The sequence below is a fragment of the Accipiter gentilis genome, chromosome 22 (genome assembly GCF_929443795.1).
Source record: "Accipiter gentilis chromosome 22, bAccGen1.1, whole genome shotgun sequence".
Lineage (NCBI taxonomy): Eukaryota > Metazoa > Chordata > Aves > Accipitriformes > Accipitridae > Astur > Astur gentilis.
The window spans coordinates 16,025,936-16,043,246 of record NC_064901.1 but is presented as its reverse complement, the minus strand read 5'-3'; the positions used below and the strand labels follow the sequence as shown (position 1 = coordinate 16,043,246).

The window sequence follows — 17,311 nt, the reverse complement described above, 5'->3', positions numbered from 1 at the left end:
ACTACCTCCCTTCACAACAGCACTGAACTGGAATGTCCCCCCACCTCCAACCAGCATGCCTTCAAGGAGGTACATTGCATGTTTCCATACAGGAAACTAGGAAGAAAGTTACAGTGACCACCCTGCCCTCCCATTTCTTAGTCCTCTGCAGTCACTGGGAGGTATAGATCTCCAATCTTCCAGAACAGCTTTTGACTGCCACAGTCATGTTCTGCTCCTTCTGTAAGCACCCACCATTTTCCTATGCTAGTATTTGTCATTACTGCCACCAACAGTTCTCTGCCATGAATGGAACAAGTTCATAATGGTCAAGCATTATACTCAAAAAGCAAGGGCCTACACAGATCTATCTTTCTGAACTAGAAAGACAAAGGTCACAATTTATTTTCCAGATGGGGGAAAACAGACCTTAGTGGCACAATCTATTTATTCTGCTACAAAAGAGTACTGCTCAAATGCACCACATAGTAGGTGATGCCCAGTCAAGCTCCCCATCTATCACTTTGGGGTCAAGGAAGAGAAACAGCAACACCTGGCTTGTCACACAACTCCAGATCTCATGCCAGCAGAGAGAAAGACGCACACAGGAAGTGAATACAAATAGAAAGTAAAGCCTGATTATCTTTTTCCAGAAGGCAACATCCTTCAGACAGACATTTTCCAAGTCTAGTCTGTTGATTGCTCTTTAGACCTACAAGACTAGAAGTGACCAAGCAATTGCCTAACACAGCAGAAGCTGTTCTAGAGTCTGTCAAGTGAGGAAACAAGTCACACAACAGCCTTGGGCTTCCTAGTTATTTCTAGAACACCCAAGATATTAGACTTACTATGGGCCTTCACTGGGGATAGTTATTAACTGTCAGCGGGCCACAGTGTATGTACAAAAGCCAGATGTTTCCTACAGGTCATTGAAACTTCCCAAGTCTAAGGGATTCATGTCACTGCTCATAGTTTTACTATAACAGAAAACAGCAAGCTTCGTACATCTTTTCAGAGCCAGAAGTACCTCAGCAGGCCCACAGATACTAGCTGCACTTGTCATTTACCTTGGTATTCAAGTAACCATCTTGAATTAACTCACTTCATCTGAAAGTTTGATCCCTTATTGGCACAAGAGATGTAGATATACCTATTTCTTTCAAAGCCCTTAGCTTTTCATAATCTTCTGCAAACAGTAGCGAGACTTACTCCTCTGCCTGTGTATTCAGTGACAGTGCTGGCTGCCTAGCTTCGCAGCAACACTACAGTAGTAAGAGGGAAATGCAAGGCAAAAGATCAAGAACTTGCTTCAAGCATTATTGCTGCTCATTTAAACTCATTGAGTAGGATTAAAAACTTCTGTTCACCTTTAAAAGCATTTCAGCTTGCAAGTATTGTAGTTCTAGCGCTTACCATACAAAAAAGAAAGTGTGAAGGGGTAAATATCACACCTAGCAATTGAACACCTACAGGATCAGACCCCAGAACTGCAACACTGACACACACACACGCACTCCTCCCCATCCAGGGAGGGTTCCTGACAGGAATACACTCTTGATCAAAAGTCAGCATGACAAACACTGGCGTAACTTGATAACTATCATTGAAAACTGAATAATAAAGAATTTTGTCGTGTACATTGGAATCTAAAGTATGGCACCTTTAAACTAATGACTTTACCGGCAACGTCTAATCACAAGAAGAGATGAAGCTCAGGGGCTTATGGTATCAATCAACATAGTTGCAAATGAGTAAACCAAACTCCCCACCTCCAGATGCACTTAAGCATGACACTTAAAAGGGTGAGAAGACAGGCTTCACGAGTTAAACATCCTGAAAGTTCACAGCCTTGCATTTAGGAGCTCATAAGTTAAAACTTTGAGGCACATCTTTCTACAGAACTGTGGACACTGGTGCTCACAGGTGATATTCTCCCCCAGTCACGAAGGGAGAAATAGCAAAGTCAGAGAAACAGGAAAGTCAGTTCACTTACTTCAAGCAAAAAGTAAATCAGTAGTCCTTTGTATTTGGTTTTCCACTCTCCTGAAGTAGCTCCCATTCCAAAGACGACACAGCACAGGGAGCAATTATACTGCCTTGTAAAGTACAGTATTTAAAAATGTCATATATGGAAACTGTTTGATAGACAGGCTCATTGTGCAATTATGCACTGCCATCAGGATTTTTTTGTTTTGTTCTTTGTTTCAATTGCTCTTCATTAAAGCATTTAGATACCAGTGCTGATGAAGGGCCCTAGTCATCCAGCCTGACTCTTACTTACACCTCAAAGCTCCTCTTTATCTGGCACCACTCCAATTTTGAGGTTTATGCTTGATATCGGGTAATACAGATATATGCATAAGCACCCCTATGTTTCCCCATCCTTTAAAACAGGTCTCCAAGAATTTATGGCACACACTAGTTCTGATCTGCCACGTTCTAACAGCTGCTGTTACACATCTGACCGTAAAAGAGGCTACACAGCACAGCTAAACATAAGGACACCAGGGCAGCCAGTACGCTTCCATAGCTCTGAGAAGCATTTAATAGCCATCACAGTCAAACAGTGCTTCTATTAAAAAAACTAGAACGTTGCACTAAAATCCCTTATTGTTATACTTTGGCTGAGTAGGGATTCCAAAGGCTCCTTGTCTTGCCTAACCATGGTGTAAGTTAATTAGGTACTACATTTCATAGCATTTCAGATTGATGGGTCAAGAATGCACATGGTCAATGCATCCAACACGCCTGCAGAGAGATCAAGTTTTTCCACTTACCCAGAGCAGTGCTTTTATTGCAGCATTGGCTGAAGAACAGCTACTGTTTTGCAGCTTTATAATTGAAAGCTCTCATACTACTCGGTAGCGGTGCTGCAGTGGTAACATTAGCTCACTGGGAGGACCATATTTAGAAAAGATGTTGGTTCTCCCCCAGAGCAATGTAAGAGTTTGGTAAGTGAAATTAACAGCCCCAGTAAGAGTCAAACATTGTCAGATTAAAAAAACAGAGCTAGACTCCTACGGGGAGAAGTCTGGGCTGAATGCATCTAGCTTTATTGCAGAGATTCATTTAATCCCTACTTGGGAACATAAAAAGAAAGAAAACTCCTAAACCTCTGGCTAGGAACAGGGGCTACATTAAACGCAAGAGGAGCAATATAAAACCACAGCCTGCCACCCACCCCCACCCCCCCCCTCTCCTTTTTCTCTGCAGTAAACACCAACAAGTCATACCGATGCCCGTACTTCGCGCATTCAGCCGGTACCCGGCTTTTAACGAGCGGGGAGGCCCTTCCGCGGGTCTGCGCCCGCGGGGAGCCGGGCCGGGAGGCGCTGCGTGCCCGCCGCGGGGTGGGGGCGGCCGGGGCTCCCCGCCGGCCAGCGCCGCGGCTTCACCTGCGGCGCTGACAGGGCGCGGGGGCGGCGGGCCGGGGGCAGGGCAACCTGCCGCGGCGGGGCGGGCGGGAGAGGGGCAGCCCCGCCGCCGGGGCGGCGGCTCACTTACCCGGGGCCCCGTGGCTCGGTGGCCGCGACCCTGAGGCAGATACACCAGCAGCAGCGCCAGCAGGAGCGAGCGAGCCCCCGCGCTGCGCCAGGCCCGCGGCACCATCGTCCCTCGGGGGGGCGGCGGCGGGGTAGCGGCGGGACTCTGCGGCCACCGGAGGCGGCTCTCCCGGGCGGCCGCCCCTCAGCCCGGCGGCGGCGGCGGCGGCGTGTCCGTTGGCCGGCGGCGTGTCCGTTGGCCGGCGGCGCGCGCGGTGCCCCGGGCCGGCTCTGCCCCCTCCCGCCGCGGCAGGTTACCCGCCTCGGCCATGGGGATGCCCGTTATAAAGCCGCGGCGGGGCGGGGCCGGGCGCCACTGACTGCGGCGCGCACCTATGGCAGCGCGGCCGCCGCGGACTGCAGCCAATGGCGGGGAGGCAGGGTCGTCCGCCCCGCCCTACCCCGCCCCGCCCCGCCGCCGCTCCCGGGTGTGAGGCGGGAGGCGCAGGTTGGCCCCGGGCGGTCGCGGTGCTGCCCGGCGGCCCGGCGAGGGGCGAGCAGTTTCCTCAGCGGCTGACGGGGGTGCGGTGGACGACCAGCCGGCGCGGTCGGCGCTCGCCGGGGGGGGAGGGGGGGGCTGCCGGGCTCCGCCGCCCGCCCCAGAGCCTTGCCGGGCATCCCCGGCCCCAGCCCCGCGGCGGCGGCTGGCCGTGGCGGTGGCGGTGGCGGTGGCGGTGACAGCGACAGCTGAGCCGCGCAGTCGGGCCGGGCCAACGAGCAAGTCAATTTGGCGTAGGAAATTCCCTCATGGTCCACGTACCGTATTCCTTTGGTTCGGCGCTCTTGGGCAAAGGCTGCCGTAGAAACAGGTTCGTGTCTTGTCACCGCCGTGCCAGGGCTCGGAGCACGGGTGACCCACACCCACAGGGCCTACCCGTCCCTGAAGATCTTCCCCCTCCTTTCCCAACTGCAAAAGCAGCCCCACGGCTCGCCGTTGTTCTACATTGCCCAGCAAAGCCTGGGGACCTCGCTGTGGAGGTGATACGTTTGGGGTCTTCGGCAATACGTACCTCGCACCCCGAAAACCATCCCCAGATCAAGTTTGACATCTCTTGAGGCAACCAGCCCTTCCAGGCTGCATGTGACTCCCAATATGTCCAAGCATAACCAGGCACTCGATAATGGGAAGCACGGGTAGAAAGTCAGTGTTGCGTCACACAACAGGCGAGCGGGTGCAGCTGTGGAGCCGGAGCAGGGGAAAAACGGAGATGCCTGTACCGGCTGGGCCCAGTCTCTGCAGGCACGTCTGTCCGATTAGGAGCCGAAGAGGGAGAAGTACCGCGGCGGCATAATGGCAGTAAGCTGTAGACCCTGAGCAATGGAGGCGGGGAGCAATGCCAAGGCTCTGTCTACCTGCTGACTGAGTGGCAGAGGTATCTTGTGAACTGGACTGACTTGCGTTTACATTGAGTCCTTCATTTTTAAATTACAAGCATGAGTTTGAGGGAGAGCATGGCAGGGCAGAGTCCCAATATTTCCCAAAACAATGTGCATGGGAGGTCATTGCTGTGCACATAATAGTGATGATAACCTTTTTGCGGGACTGTTTTGTGGTGCTCTTATGGAAGCACAGAAGACATGCAATTTCTTCATACAACGTATTTAACTTTACTCAGTGACCTTACAAGAGGCAATACTCACACTTGTAAAAATTCCCTAGAGTGTATCCGCTAGGTATGGGGAGGGGCTGCTACGCCCACACAAAGAACCTTGTTACACAGCAGAAGTCATATAATTCTGGCATCTTATCAGAGCAAAGCAGGGTGTTTAGCTATAGCGGTTGCTTTAATCTTTCTTTTCTTAAAAAAAAAAAAAAAAAAGTATTTATTTAAAAAATGCCAGTACGTAACATTTTGTCATTAGCCTAGGCAGGATAAGCCGTTTGTTACTCACGCGGAGCTCTGCCAGTATTCATTATTCTTGGCTTGCAGATCTCTCTGGAGCTCCAAACCCAGCACCCCATACAAGCCTACCGATGTACCTTAGTCCTAACCCTCACCACTTTGCTATCCTGGTCCTAAGCTTTGCCAGCTCTTCTTCAATATGGCCTGCGGTATCCTCTGATTTTCCATTTCAAAGTCTCTCTGATACACACCTGAACTTCTGCCATTCCACATGACATGAGCAGAGAGACCTTGAGGGGAAGAGAAGGGGGAGAGCTGGGAAATCTGAATATGTGTGTCCTTATGTACATCAGGATCAGCTCTGTTGAGGTTGGACAAGTTATACCAGTGCACACCTGACATCTGTGAAAAGACAGGCAGAATCTAGTACAGTTTTGTTGAGGCGGTGATCCCACTACTGAAGTACCACATCACCTCATAGTTAAGTCTTGATTAAATTCCAGCCCAGATAACAATATCCCACTTGCCTACATTCCACCTCTCCAGTTTCATAAGGAGTTTTTTTGCATCTGACCTATTTTGTGTGATGCCTTCCTGTGTTCTTTATCACTTGCACTTTAAACATGGATGTCTTTGGTGTATTTTCTACAGACAAACCCATGCATACCAGGATCCCTCTGCTATATAAATACTCATTACCACCATGAAAAAATGGTTGTTTTCCTGTTCCCTAACAGAGGATACCAGCTACACTGGAAGCCTACCCTCCAATGCCTATGAGGCCCTGACACCAGCAGTGTCTTAACACCAAGTAAAAGTTCCAGAGAAGGTCAGAAATTCCCAGTAACAGAACCTTTTGACCCCTTCATGGTCAAAGCTGTTCATAACCTTACAGCACATACTTCCAGCCTTGACCACTATTCCCATGGCCAGGTGTTTCTCTGTGGGCATGTATATTTCCTTTGCAGATAGTAACTGCCTTAGTGCAATAACCAGGCCAGAAGGGACTCCGCAGCCTGGCCTATCGCACAACCATTAAATTTCACTGAGCTGTTCTGAGCCCAAAAACCTTAGCGAAGCACCATCCAGGTGGATGGAGGACATCCAGCCCCAGTTTAAAGACACCAGCAAGTGAGAGGCTACATGTCTTTGTTCCAGGGGTGAATCACCTTCACAACTGAAAATGCATGCCTAACTCTTCAGCATACTGGGCCTAGTAGTCCGGTTGGTATAGGTGCACTTTACTGGTGTGCCATCTTCAAAGAAAAATCTAGGTAAATAAAACAGACTGCTGAAACAGAAAGTTTTGTACCACTAAATTGTCTGTTAATTCTCCCCAGGTTGGTGGCAAGCAGGAAGTGCCTGCCTTGGGCATCAGTGGCATGGCAGAGATGCTGATGAGCTGAGAGGAGGCTAGTGTCCAAACGTAAGAGGAATTGGGTGCCTAACCTTCTCGCCTGAGCTCTTCCAAAAATCCTTGCCATCACTCTGAGGATGCAGTGCCAGATGCTGTGCTGGCACAGTGCCACTTCAGGCAGTGGTGTCTCACCAACAAAGAACTTGCCCAGGGTGTTTAACTGAAAACTACAAAGAAAGAGGGGCATGGAACTCGAAGGGAAGTTGTTCTTCATGTCCAGGCATTCATATGCCAGGCCCAATGTTCGGATCCTTCCGAGGCAGATGTAAGCCCAGCTGTAATGAATTCAACTATGCAATGCTGCTGGAGGTAGCACTGAAACTGGTACCGTTGGGGCTTGTTCTGTATACCAGGTACAGCCTACAACTTGCACCTCTGAAGACTTACCCCAACATGTGCCTGTATGTGTTGATGATTAATATCTTGTTGCTATGGTGCATGCATATCATGTGCACCACCGCAAACCCATGGCACAGGACTTATATATTGGTGGTCTTGACAACTGTTCAGGGAGAAATGTTTGGTTGCTTTGATTATTTGCCTCTGCATCTACTTGTCTTGTCCTCAGACAAGTTTCAGAAGATCACTGTCCTCTTTTGAACAGTATTGGCACCCAGAACAAGAACCGTCATGGGATCTTGTCTGCCACAGCTTCCATCAGGGAATGTATACCCTCTTGCACACTTTTAGTAGAAATGATTACTCACACTTTCAGTATAGAATAATCTGCTGCCTTCAGATATGAGGTAATTGCTTTTAGGGACCAAGTTAATGTTAGTGGTTCTTTTTTAACTCAATGGATGCTACAGTTGCTCCTGCAGCAGGTCTAGATTTAGTTCACTTCTTGTCACAAAAGGAGTAAAGAGGAATATGGGGGATTTGCTGTGAAATTGATTGTTGTAGGTTGCAACAATGCAGAATTTAGAGCTCTTTGGGGGGGGACATCGTGCCTATTGAATCATTTGGATAATTATAATCAGAGAATTAGCCATTGCTGCCAGGCCTTAATAGCTGAGAACCTGCAGCAGTGAAAGAGCTTTCTACTATGCTGACACCCCCAAATCTCCATCCAAAGGCGAGTTCAGGGCAGCCCAAAATAAAGACTCATAAGCCACAGCTGAGCACATTCATGACCCTATGCAGGTTGGAATAGCAGCCACAGGATGAGAGAGTCTGTGCAGTCACCCTAAAATGAGGTAGAATACAATTTCCCCAGCTTCCCAGACACAGGTTGAATATGAGGGTAGTGGGAAGGAGTAAGTTTGACTCATAGTGATTATGAGGCTGGAAATCAAAAGTCATTGGGTTTGAAAGGACTCCCATCACAGCATACAGCAATTCTACAGTGTCATCCCACTGTCAGCACAGTTGCTGCTGTGGGCAAAGTATTCACACTTGTTAAGATGTAGAGACACATTGCTATTAGCACGTCTTGGGGCATACTTGCTGGATTATGTCAGCAAAAAGGAGTCTCAGCTTCTTATGAAAGCTAGTTATATATATATGCCTGAATAAAACAGAAGCCCTGTTAGCAGTAGTAACTGTCCTGTTGGGCTTTTCATCCTGGAAGATCTTTGCAGAATGTTCACTTACACTTGAACAAAAAGCTTTGTTAAAAATTTGACAGGATTTCTAGTCTTTTTCCATGAAATCCATCTAGAGTCCACCATTTCATTCATTACACTTAGTATAGAAATTCTGTGCAGACCTTTTCTCTAGAAAGTAAACTAAATTGTGCGGGGCCTGGCTGCACTTCTTTGGTTTCCCAAAGAGTTGCTAGTAGTTCTGGTTAGTTCCCCATCACTGCAAAACCCTCACCTCTCATTAATGCTCATCCATCTGATCTTACTACCCAGCTATACCTTCATGCCCTTATGTTATTCCACCACAGGAAGAGGCTATTGGCCACACACAAGTAGTATTATGAAAACCAAACCAAACCCAGAAAAGGAATTCAGTGAAGTGCACAATGTAGCAAAGAGGCAGTAAAGCCCATTTGCGCTTCAGTATGTTTTTTGATGGTGCTGAAGCACATACCTATTTTTAAGGATGGAATCTCTACAGTGATGTGGCTGATGTTAGTCTATAATCTGCCTTGAAAACAAGGATATTCTCCTTTTTTGCCTTTTTACTCTCGCTTATGTTTTGCAAGTTCTAGGGTATAATATTAAGAATTGGTATGAGGTCCAGTGCAGTGGTGGTGAATGATGGGTATTTATGTGGCACTGGAAAATTAAATTACTCTTCCAATAATCTATCAGATTTCTCATGTTCATTATGCACTTTTTTAACTTTTGTGAAGTAAATATAATATCACTCCAGGCTCTAAACCATATCTTTAACCTTTAGAATCTCTAAAAGTACTTAGTACTTGCCAATTTGGGGGGGGGGGGGGGGGGGAGGGAGTTGAGTCAGCTATGAGATTGAAGTTAGGTTGGACTCCATATGGACTCCAGAAGAGAGGAGCTCTGTTCCAACTTCATTTATCAATCTTATCAAGGCAAGGATTCTTTCTGCTCATCCTGTCTACCTGGGTGGGATAGACAGAAAGTGGGTGGGGAAAGAAATACCTCTGTGCTGAAATTTTGAGGACTGGATACTCTGGGCTGGAAATGCAAGCAAGAGCAGGTGGTGAATCTCTCATACACAAGCACTCTCTGCCCACACCGAATGGGCTTACTATCAAAAGCACAGAAGAAGTGCATCTGGGGGGATCATGCCAGGGCCCATGGAAGGCAGGATCCCTTGCCTGACCCCTCCTCCATGTGATCCTCCACCAGCACAGACAACAGCAAAAAAGAGGAGGAAGCAGCTGAGGATCAGGTCCTGTGAGCTCAACAAGTCATGACATTGGGATTATTTTTTGTTGCTTGAGCACATTTAGCTTGTCTCAGACAGAGGCTCAAATGAGTAGAATAAAGTATTTTGTGTCACAGGTTGGCACCCACCTCATCTGCCTCCCTCCATCAGCAGTCCTTATCCTCAGGAAACTCAGAATCAGAATTGTGTCCTAAATGGTATTAAAGGAGCTCAGAAACATACTCCATCAAAGAAGCCCTGGCATCATATTAGACACTCTTTGTCTTCCAAGTTGGGGAGGCAAAATGGTGACAAAACAGCGGGATACAAATTCTAAGATGCCTTGATCCTGCAATTTTTCATCAGGGCCGAGAGTAACACTTGTTATCGGACAGCCAAAGTTTGTTTTTTCTTCCCTACCAGTTTCTTAGCACTGATTTAGGCTTCACACTGACACCAGCAAAACTGCACTTAAATCACAGCCCTGAGAACCAGCTACACGTATCCAAAGCTGAGCAGAGTTCAAACCTCAGTCCTGTGCTGATACAGAGTCTTTTCTGTTTTAAATTGCCCACCCACTCACTATTCCCAGCTGCTGAGCCACATAACGTTCAAAGACCACACACAAGGTGCAAGAGCAATAGGGGCCTGTTGAAAATTAAAGTGCAACAGCTTAGTCAAGAGGATAGGCTCCAGCAATGCTGCCTAGAAAATGGGGGCAAGGAATGAGGACGGAAGGGCAGACGGAGACCGTGGGAGATCCATGCAGAAAGCAATGGGAATCTACACCAGAGCATATTTTACGGAAATCCCCTACCCTCAGCTCACAGATCAAGAGAGACACAGAGCTTCCCGTATGAAGACAGGAAAGAGGCAGCTCAGAAAAGGAGATCGTTCTTTCCAGAGGCTAGAGATGATACTGGGGTCCCAGGGTTTGTTCTCAGCTTGGCTGTTGGCTTGCTAAAAGGACCTGGAGCTGGTTAAAAAAACCTTTCTGTGCCATATTTCCCCCTCTCGAGCAAGTGTCAAGAAGCGTAAGAGCCTCATGTGAATGTGCTATCTCCCACAGCCCCCGGCAGGGAGCAAAACTGTCAAAGAGCTCTGGTTTCTTCTCTCCAGTGCTGCTGCTGAAGGGACCTTGCTCTGAAAAGCACTCGTTTGAATGCTGTATAGTAGTGTCGCCTATTCCTCTTCACCCCATTGTGAGAGCACGTTACCATTGAAAACTAGAGAGTGTTGCGATACCGCTCAGTGGTGACACAGAGACAGGAGCAGGTCAGCACCATCACACATCACAGTGCAGCACCCCCGCTTTTATAAAAGAGCGGGGCCCTTCTGCTGACCCCTAGGCTAGGATTCGCAGGGTCCGAGGCAAACTGCTGAAAATCGATCTTATAATGAACATAATCTGCTCTGATGGCTGAGTTTGCTATGAGTTTGCACAAAAAGACTCTGTTCACCTCAAAGCACTTTAAAAACATTCTTAAGTTTTGTCCCATTGCTTCTATACATAAAGAACGTGTGTTTATATGTTTACACACCAAGATTTTGTGCTTAGTCGCTAACCAAGGCTAAATACTTAAAGGCTGAGTCAAGCTGTACTCTAAATGTGGGCTATTTTACCCATCGCTAAATGAAACGGCTTCACTGCTGAGACAAGGCAATGTTGTAACGGCACACAGCACAACCCAGCAGTCGGAACAAGAAACAACGAAGGTGGTTTCTGACAGAAAGCGCTCAGGGTGTTTGAAGAGGCAGACTGCCAGGGCTCTACGGGTATCATCCTACTCCCTAGTCCTCAGCTGGGACAGCATCTCAGGAGAGGTGAAAGAAGGAAAGATGAAACACAACGTGCCGTGAACTTTCTTACTGCAACTCTGATTACTGCTAGCAAAAGAAAGCAAACCAAGGGGACACTAGAAGGAGACTCAGTCAAGTACCCCATATCAAATACTCGGAGATGGTGGTTTGAACCCAGAGTCACGCATGGTAGCGAGCCTGTGTGCCTGTAATGATCTAAACTAGAACCACAGATACAAAAGCGCTTGCAGCATTTTCAGGCTCTTGCATTTGATCCCAGATTTGAGCTTCGGAACACGTTCAACAATAAACAGAGCAAAAGATAATGAGACTGGAATTTTGGTAGTTAATGCTATTGCTCTATTAATTTTGCTACCTTCTTAAAATAATGGTAAATTTAAAAAAAAAATCTAGGTGTACAAGCATACCACTTCCTTCTTCTGACCCCTGTCAGAAACTCGGTGGAGAAAGAAACCTTCCAGCATACAATCGCCTGCAACCAGCTTTCTGAAATATCCCACTGTGATACATATCACCCTTTTTCTTTTGATTGATAGACTTTGCTAGGGAAACACGGCAGAACAGATGTGCGTGCATGGGTGCTATCAAATGAATTTTAACGCTCTTTCTCGCCACCCCCCAGCCTCCCAGCTTATAAAGTTATTCTGGAAGACATGCAAATCCTAAATAATGGGGGATGGGAAAGTGGGGATTAGGGGACATCTGAAGAAAGTAGTATAAAATTGCACTGAAAGCAAAAATCCTCCCACCATAACCTACCCTTGTCCACCCCTGTGTCAACAAATATGCAACCAATTAATGTAATTGCGGAGTTATTTATGGCGCACAGGAAAATGTAGTCAGGGACCCTGAGAAACAAGGTTGTAGGGATAGGAACGCCTGCGTTTCCCCCTCAGCCCCTCCTTTGCAGATGTTTAAGTTGACTTGTGGTGTCCATGTGTCTCATAACCAAGAGCCTGTCTACTTTGCAGGTGTTGCTTGCTGCATGGGGGGTGGGTAAAGTGGATGAAAGGAGACCTGGAAAAAAGTTGGGGTCTCCTGATTTCAAACTGTCACCAAAAGATATTGGTTGGGTTTAGATATCCCCCCCTCTGCAGCCTACAAAAGCCCCATACTTAATCCCTTCAGATGACCCTTCCGACAGCAGCAACAACATTTGAACACAACAGGGGAAAAAAAATTCTTAGCTCCATGATTGGATTGTTCGGGGTGACAGTTTTGTTACCGTTCAGTGCCCTGCACAAGAGAGGTTTTAATTAGAGCTATTGAGTGGTTTGAATTGGCACAATTAGGGTCAGCATTAATGATTGCTGCATGTGTTCTTTTGAACAGTAAGGGCTTTTTTTTGCCCACGGACAGGAGGGGGTAGCAGCTAATGAACTAGGAGAGTGCAAATTATCTCTGCAAAGCTGGGGCAAGTGTAATACACACTGGGGACGAAGCAGAGAGCAGGAAGAGAGACCACAGCTTATGGGGCTGATCCAGAATACTTCCCAGTGGAGTGCTGAGCACCAGCAGTCCCCACTGCTTGCCATTTGCCTCCTCAGGTGCTGAGGCTGTATCGAGCACCGACAGAGACGCATTTCTTGCATCGCAAGGGAAGACTTCAGAAAGGCAAAGCATACGCAGTGTTTCCATACTGAAAAATACAAAAGGAGATGGGAAAAAGGCTGCAGTCTGCTGAGAACAGTAGTCTGCTTCAAAAACAAGGTCATACTTGTGCAAGTTGGTACTCCCATGAGTAGGCCTGTAGGCTTTACCCACCTCCCTTTCACTTCGGTGGGATACTGGACCAGTTCAAAGAAACACAGCCACATAACATACATATGTGTGTGCGTGTGTGTGTGTATATATATATATTTTTGTAGAAGCAGCCCTCCTGTGTGTGTGGAAACACCTCCCAAATACACAGACCTGCCTTAACTGCACTGCAGGTGGATGCCAGAGCCCCATGCATACAACAGCGCTGCCAAAGGCTGCTCCCACCCCTGCTGAGAAAGCAAGAGTCCTCATAGCACGTGCAACTTGACTTAAAGAGAAGACCTCCTGGGGGCATATCTATGGTCTCCTTAGAACTTGCAAGTCTCCTGAAATGTGCTCATTACTCACTCTCTTCCTGACCCATACAGTCCATGAAGGTGTGCAGAAATGCTCCTGGGTTGCAGGGGGAATATACTCCCATGCCCCTCCAGCAGAGTCAAAGAGGCCTCCCTTCATCTTAGCTGCTTGTTGGAGAAAGGGCAAGTAGGTGATGGTGACAACAAACATGTGGGTGCAGGGACTGACTGGCGGCACAGGACCTGCCCCACTCCTGTGAAGAGCCTCCATTGCCTCTGGGCCATGCAGGTCCTCCCCAAAGCATGAGCTTTTTTGCTCCAGGCCTGGAACAAAGTTTTCCGAGCGCTCTCCATTTGCTAGAATGAGCGCTTGGTGAGGCATTATATTAGAACCACAGGGCTCTCTGCACCTTTGAGCTATAGAAAGAGTTTGTTCATGTGCCAGCTCCCCAGCATAGCAGTTCCTCTCTGCCTTCCACCATGAGCAGCAAGAGACAGCCCTTCCCCGCTGACATATGGAAGACATCCCTTTTTACTAACGGTGGGGTAACCCTCTGATGGCTGCATCAGCCTACAAGTCCCTTCTGGCCTCCAAAATACAGATAGGGCATCACTGGTAGGGATACCTGTGGGCCTGTCTCAGGTCTGGCAGTACCAGTCGAGTCAGATGCTGGCACTGGTCTCTTCATCTGGGCCCTGAATACCTGTGTAAGCCAGCAGGTTCACTATAAAATGTCATCTCTAATTGCCTGCAATAGTAATGTCTCCTGAACATGACCCAAAGCTGGAGGTACACTGTCAGGCATCATGCATCAAAGAAAAAGCTGATTCTTCAGTAAGCTAAGCTAGTTGGTAGAGCAGGAGAAAATAGCACATATGTATATACTGTCAGAGGACTGATCCTCATACATTTTTCAGAAAACATTTTCGGTCAAACTTTCTGCAGCCATCCCAGAATGTGGCCACCAACAACTAACCACTCAAATTTTTGAGGCCAAGCATCAGCACCAGCCAAGGCTGCACACCCCACCAGTGCCTTTGTTGACAAAGCAGGTAAAGCTGTGTGCACAGCTGGAGAGGAGAAGCTGGATGAAATCCTGGGTGTGCAATCTCAGTTGGGAACTAGCCAAATGCTTCACCGTTCTTATATGCAAAAGAAGACAAAGGTGCCCAAAATATAGAGAGAATGGGGCTCTTTGGTGTGGTTAAACAGAGGTTTCAGTGTATTTCTCTTAGTAGGTGTTTTCAGGTATTTCAGTGTCTCCCTCTCTCTCTAAACATAATCTGCTTCTCTAAAAAAAAAAAATCCCATTTCTCTGACTTTTTTTAAGTAGGTGATATAAATTATATTATTCTTAATTAGGATACACAGTAGCCCAACACACTGGGGAAATAATCAGAGGCCAAGATCTTGCCATGCAAACAGAGGACAAACCGATGATTTGTGCCCAAAAAGCTCATATTCTGTGGGCCTAAACCAGCAGAAGTTTAGTCAGCAACATGAAGATTAACTAGCAATGCTGTTGCAATCCATTCGTAGCCTCTGGACAGATAAAAGTCCCATGGGCACTCACAGCTAGTTTAGTCTCGCTTAGTTCTCAAGGTAGAAAACAGTAGCCTGAACTAAAGCCCTTCCCCTCAGGTGTGGGTTACCTACTCATTTGTCACACCTGCGGCTTCACAACAAGTTCTTTACCTTATTACAATTTTTTTGTGGTGCTAACGCCCAGGATCCGCGAGAGCCAGCCTCGTGAAGGATCTCTCCCCAGGTGTGCCAGCCTCCAGGTGTGCCAGGACACAAAGAGCCCAGCAGTGTCCGGCAGAGGTCTGCTGTTGCCGGCGGGAGCTGGAGTTGAGCAGGCGGATGGCAGGAGGGTGACAGCAGACCTGGAGTGGCTGCTGAACCAGAGCAGCCACCTGGGGCAGGGCTTTACCCCCGGCGCTGCTCCGTCCCCCGGCAGCAGCGTGGCCCTCTTTGGGAGCGAGCAGCGTGGCCGCAGGTGGCTTCACTTCAGCCGGCACCCCTGAGTGGAGAAGACATCCCCCTGCCCTCGGCTGGCCGGGAGGAACAGGTTCCACCGGGGCTCAGCAGAGATGCAAAACTGGAGTGCCAGGGAAAGGGCAGAGACACAGGGACACTCACGAGTGCTTTCCCTTTTTTTGCCATTGGTTGCTTTCGCCTCCTCTCCCCCAAGTCTCTCTCATAAGGACTTCAACTGTTCCCACGGCCAGCGTTTTGGTTTGGGCAGGCATCCAGCATTGCTTAGCAGACCCAAAACGACACCTCACACATTCTTGAAGGTGTGAAAGAAACAACCAAGCTGAATCGTTTCACCACCCTCGGGGTACTAGAGGTGATACCATAGACTTGCCAAGGAACATGCAAGGACATCCACAAACATTTCACGACCACCTTCTTTAAGTCTGCTTTGTTATTAAACAGCCATGGGTTTTGGCATTAGCTGGAAAGCTGAACATACAACCGCTCAGAGGCGGCCTCTGCCTTGACTTTCTTATCATATATCCTCAGAAAGGCAAGACTTTTCAGTAACAACTTAGATTTACATTGTCAAATAAATATATTAATAGTCTTCACATAGATAATTTACAAGCAATTAATAATGCCGCAGCCTGGACGATGGGAATAGGGATAGCACTGCAGGCACCAGGCTGAGGTTGAGCTACCTGGAAAGGGTGTGGAAAGCTAATGGTCGTGACGTGGAAAGCTGGATGTGAGAGGGAATATTGTGAGAAGCTGGCAAAAGCTACAGACAGTGCTGTGAGGGCTGGCTGGATCCCTCAGGTGGTTAAGGGAGACGTGGGTGAGCAACAGCCGAACCACACAGATAGCTGGAGTGGAGCGCTGGGGACATTCGGGGAAATAGGACCTTGCCAGGCCAGTGTGCCTGGTAACCAACCAAACCCCTAATAGCACGTAATGCTGAGATAACCTGCCTAGCAGTATCAGAAACAATAAAATCGGGTATGGATATGGCAAATCTAGGACGAGGAAAAAGTAGGTGCAGGTTGTCTCTCTCGATTGAGGAAAAGAAAAGAAGATGCAGGAGTAACAAAAAGCGGGGTCAAGAAACGCAGAAATGGATCATAAGATATGCAATTCTTGTGGCCGAGGGTGTCCGGGGGCATTTGTCAAGCAGCTCTACACTTGATCACTGCAGCTGGAGCCAGACAATAAACCAAACCCTGCGTTTCTGGCCATGCCAGCAGAGTCAGACCTGCTTCCACCCCAGGCAGAGGACGGGGGTTGGCAGTGCAGGGGAGGTGCTTTCACTTGCTGGCAAGTAAACACCTGGACGGACAGACTGAGCATCCCAGCCTCACCACGTTGGTGCCTGTTCCAGGTCAGATGGCATTAGCAACTGCCCACCACTAAGTAACAGACAGGATTTTAGGGTTTTTTGGTTTTCAGTTCAGTTAATACAGATAAACTCTTGGGACTAAAGAAAGTGCGTTGTCTACCTTCAAACTCATGGTCTACATACAAGAAAAGTGTCTTCCAGGAAAACAATTTGCACTGAGAAATTCGTATTGCCACTTCTCTGCCTTAGTCCAGACACTGATTAGGAAATATGAAATATGCAACGAGCCTGTCTCTGAAGTGATACTCAGCAGTTCTGCAAGCACTCCCAGCAGAAGCTATAAATGCAGACTTCAAAAAGTCTCAGGACGAGCAGGTTGCTCAGAATTTACTTAATCTGAGCTTTGGTGGAAGGTTTGATACAGTCTTATTTTACCGGAATTAGTCAACCCATCTCCAACTTAAAAGAAATACATTTTGACTTTAAGCTCCACAACATTTCATTTACCATCCCTCAGATCACCTATAAACCA

At 47.8% G+C, this 17,311-nt stretch overlaps 1 protein-coding gene across 4 annotated transcripts in view; it reads right to left on the bottom strand.

Moving 5' to 3' along the window:
- SMOC1 (SPARC related modular calcium binding 1) overlaps positions 1–3,654 on the bottom strand; it is a 138,615-nt gene extending 134,961 nt beyond the window's left edge. For all 4 annotated transcript variants that reach the window (XM_049825888.1, XM_049825890.1, XM_049825889.1 and 1 more), the window contains exon 1: positions 3,484–3,654. In XM_049825888.1, coding sequence (XP_049681845.1) covers positions 3,484–3,588 — 105 coding nt within the window. In that variant the 5' untranslated portion in view covers positions 3,589–3,654. The remainder of the gene's footprint in view (positions 1–3,483) is intronic.
- Positions 3,655–17,311: the final 13,657 nt, after the last annotated feature.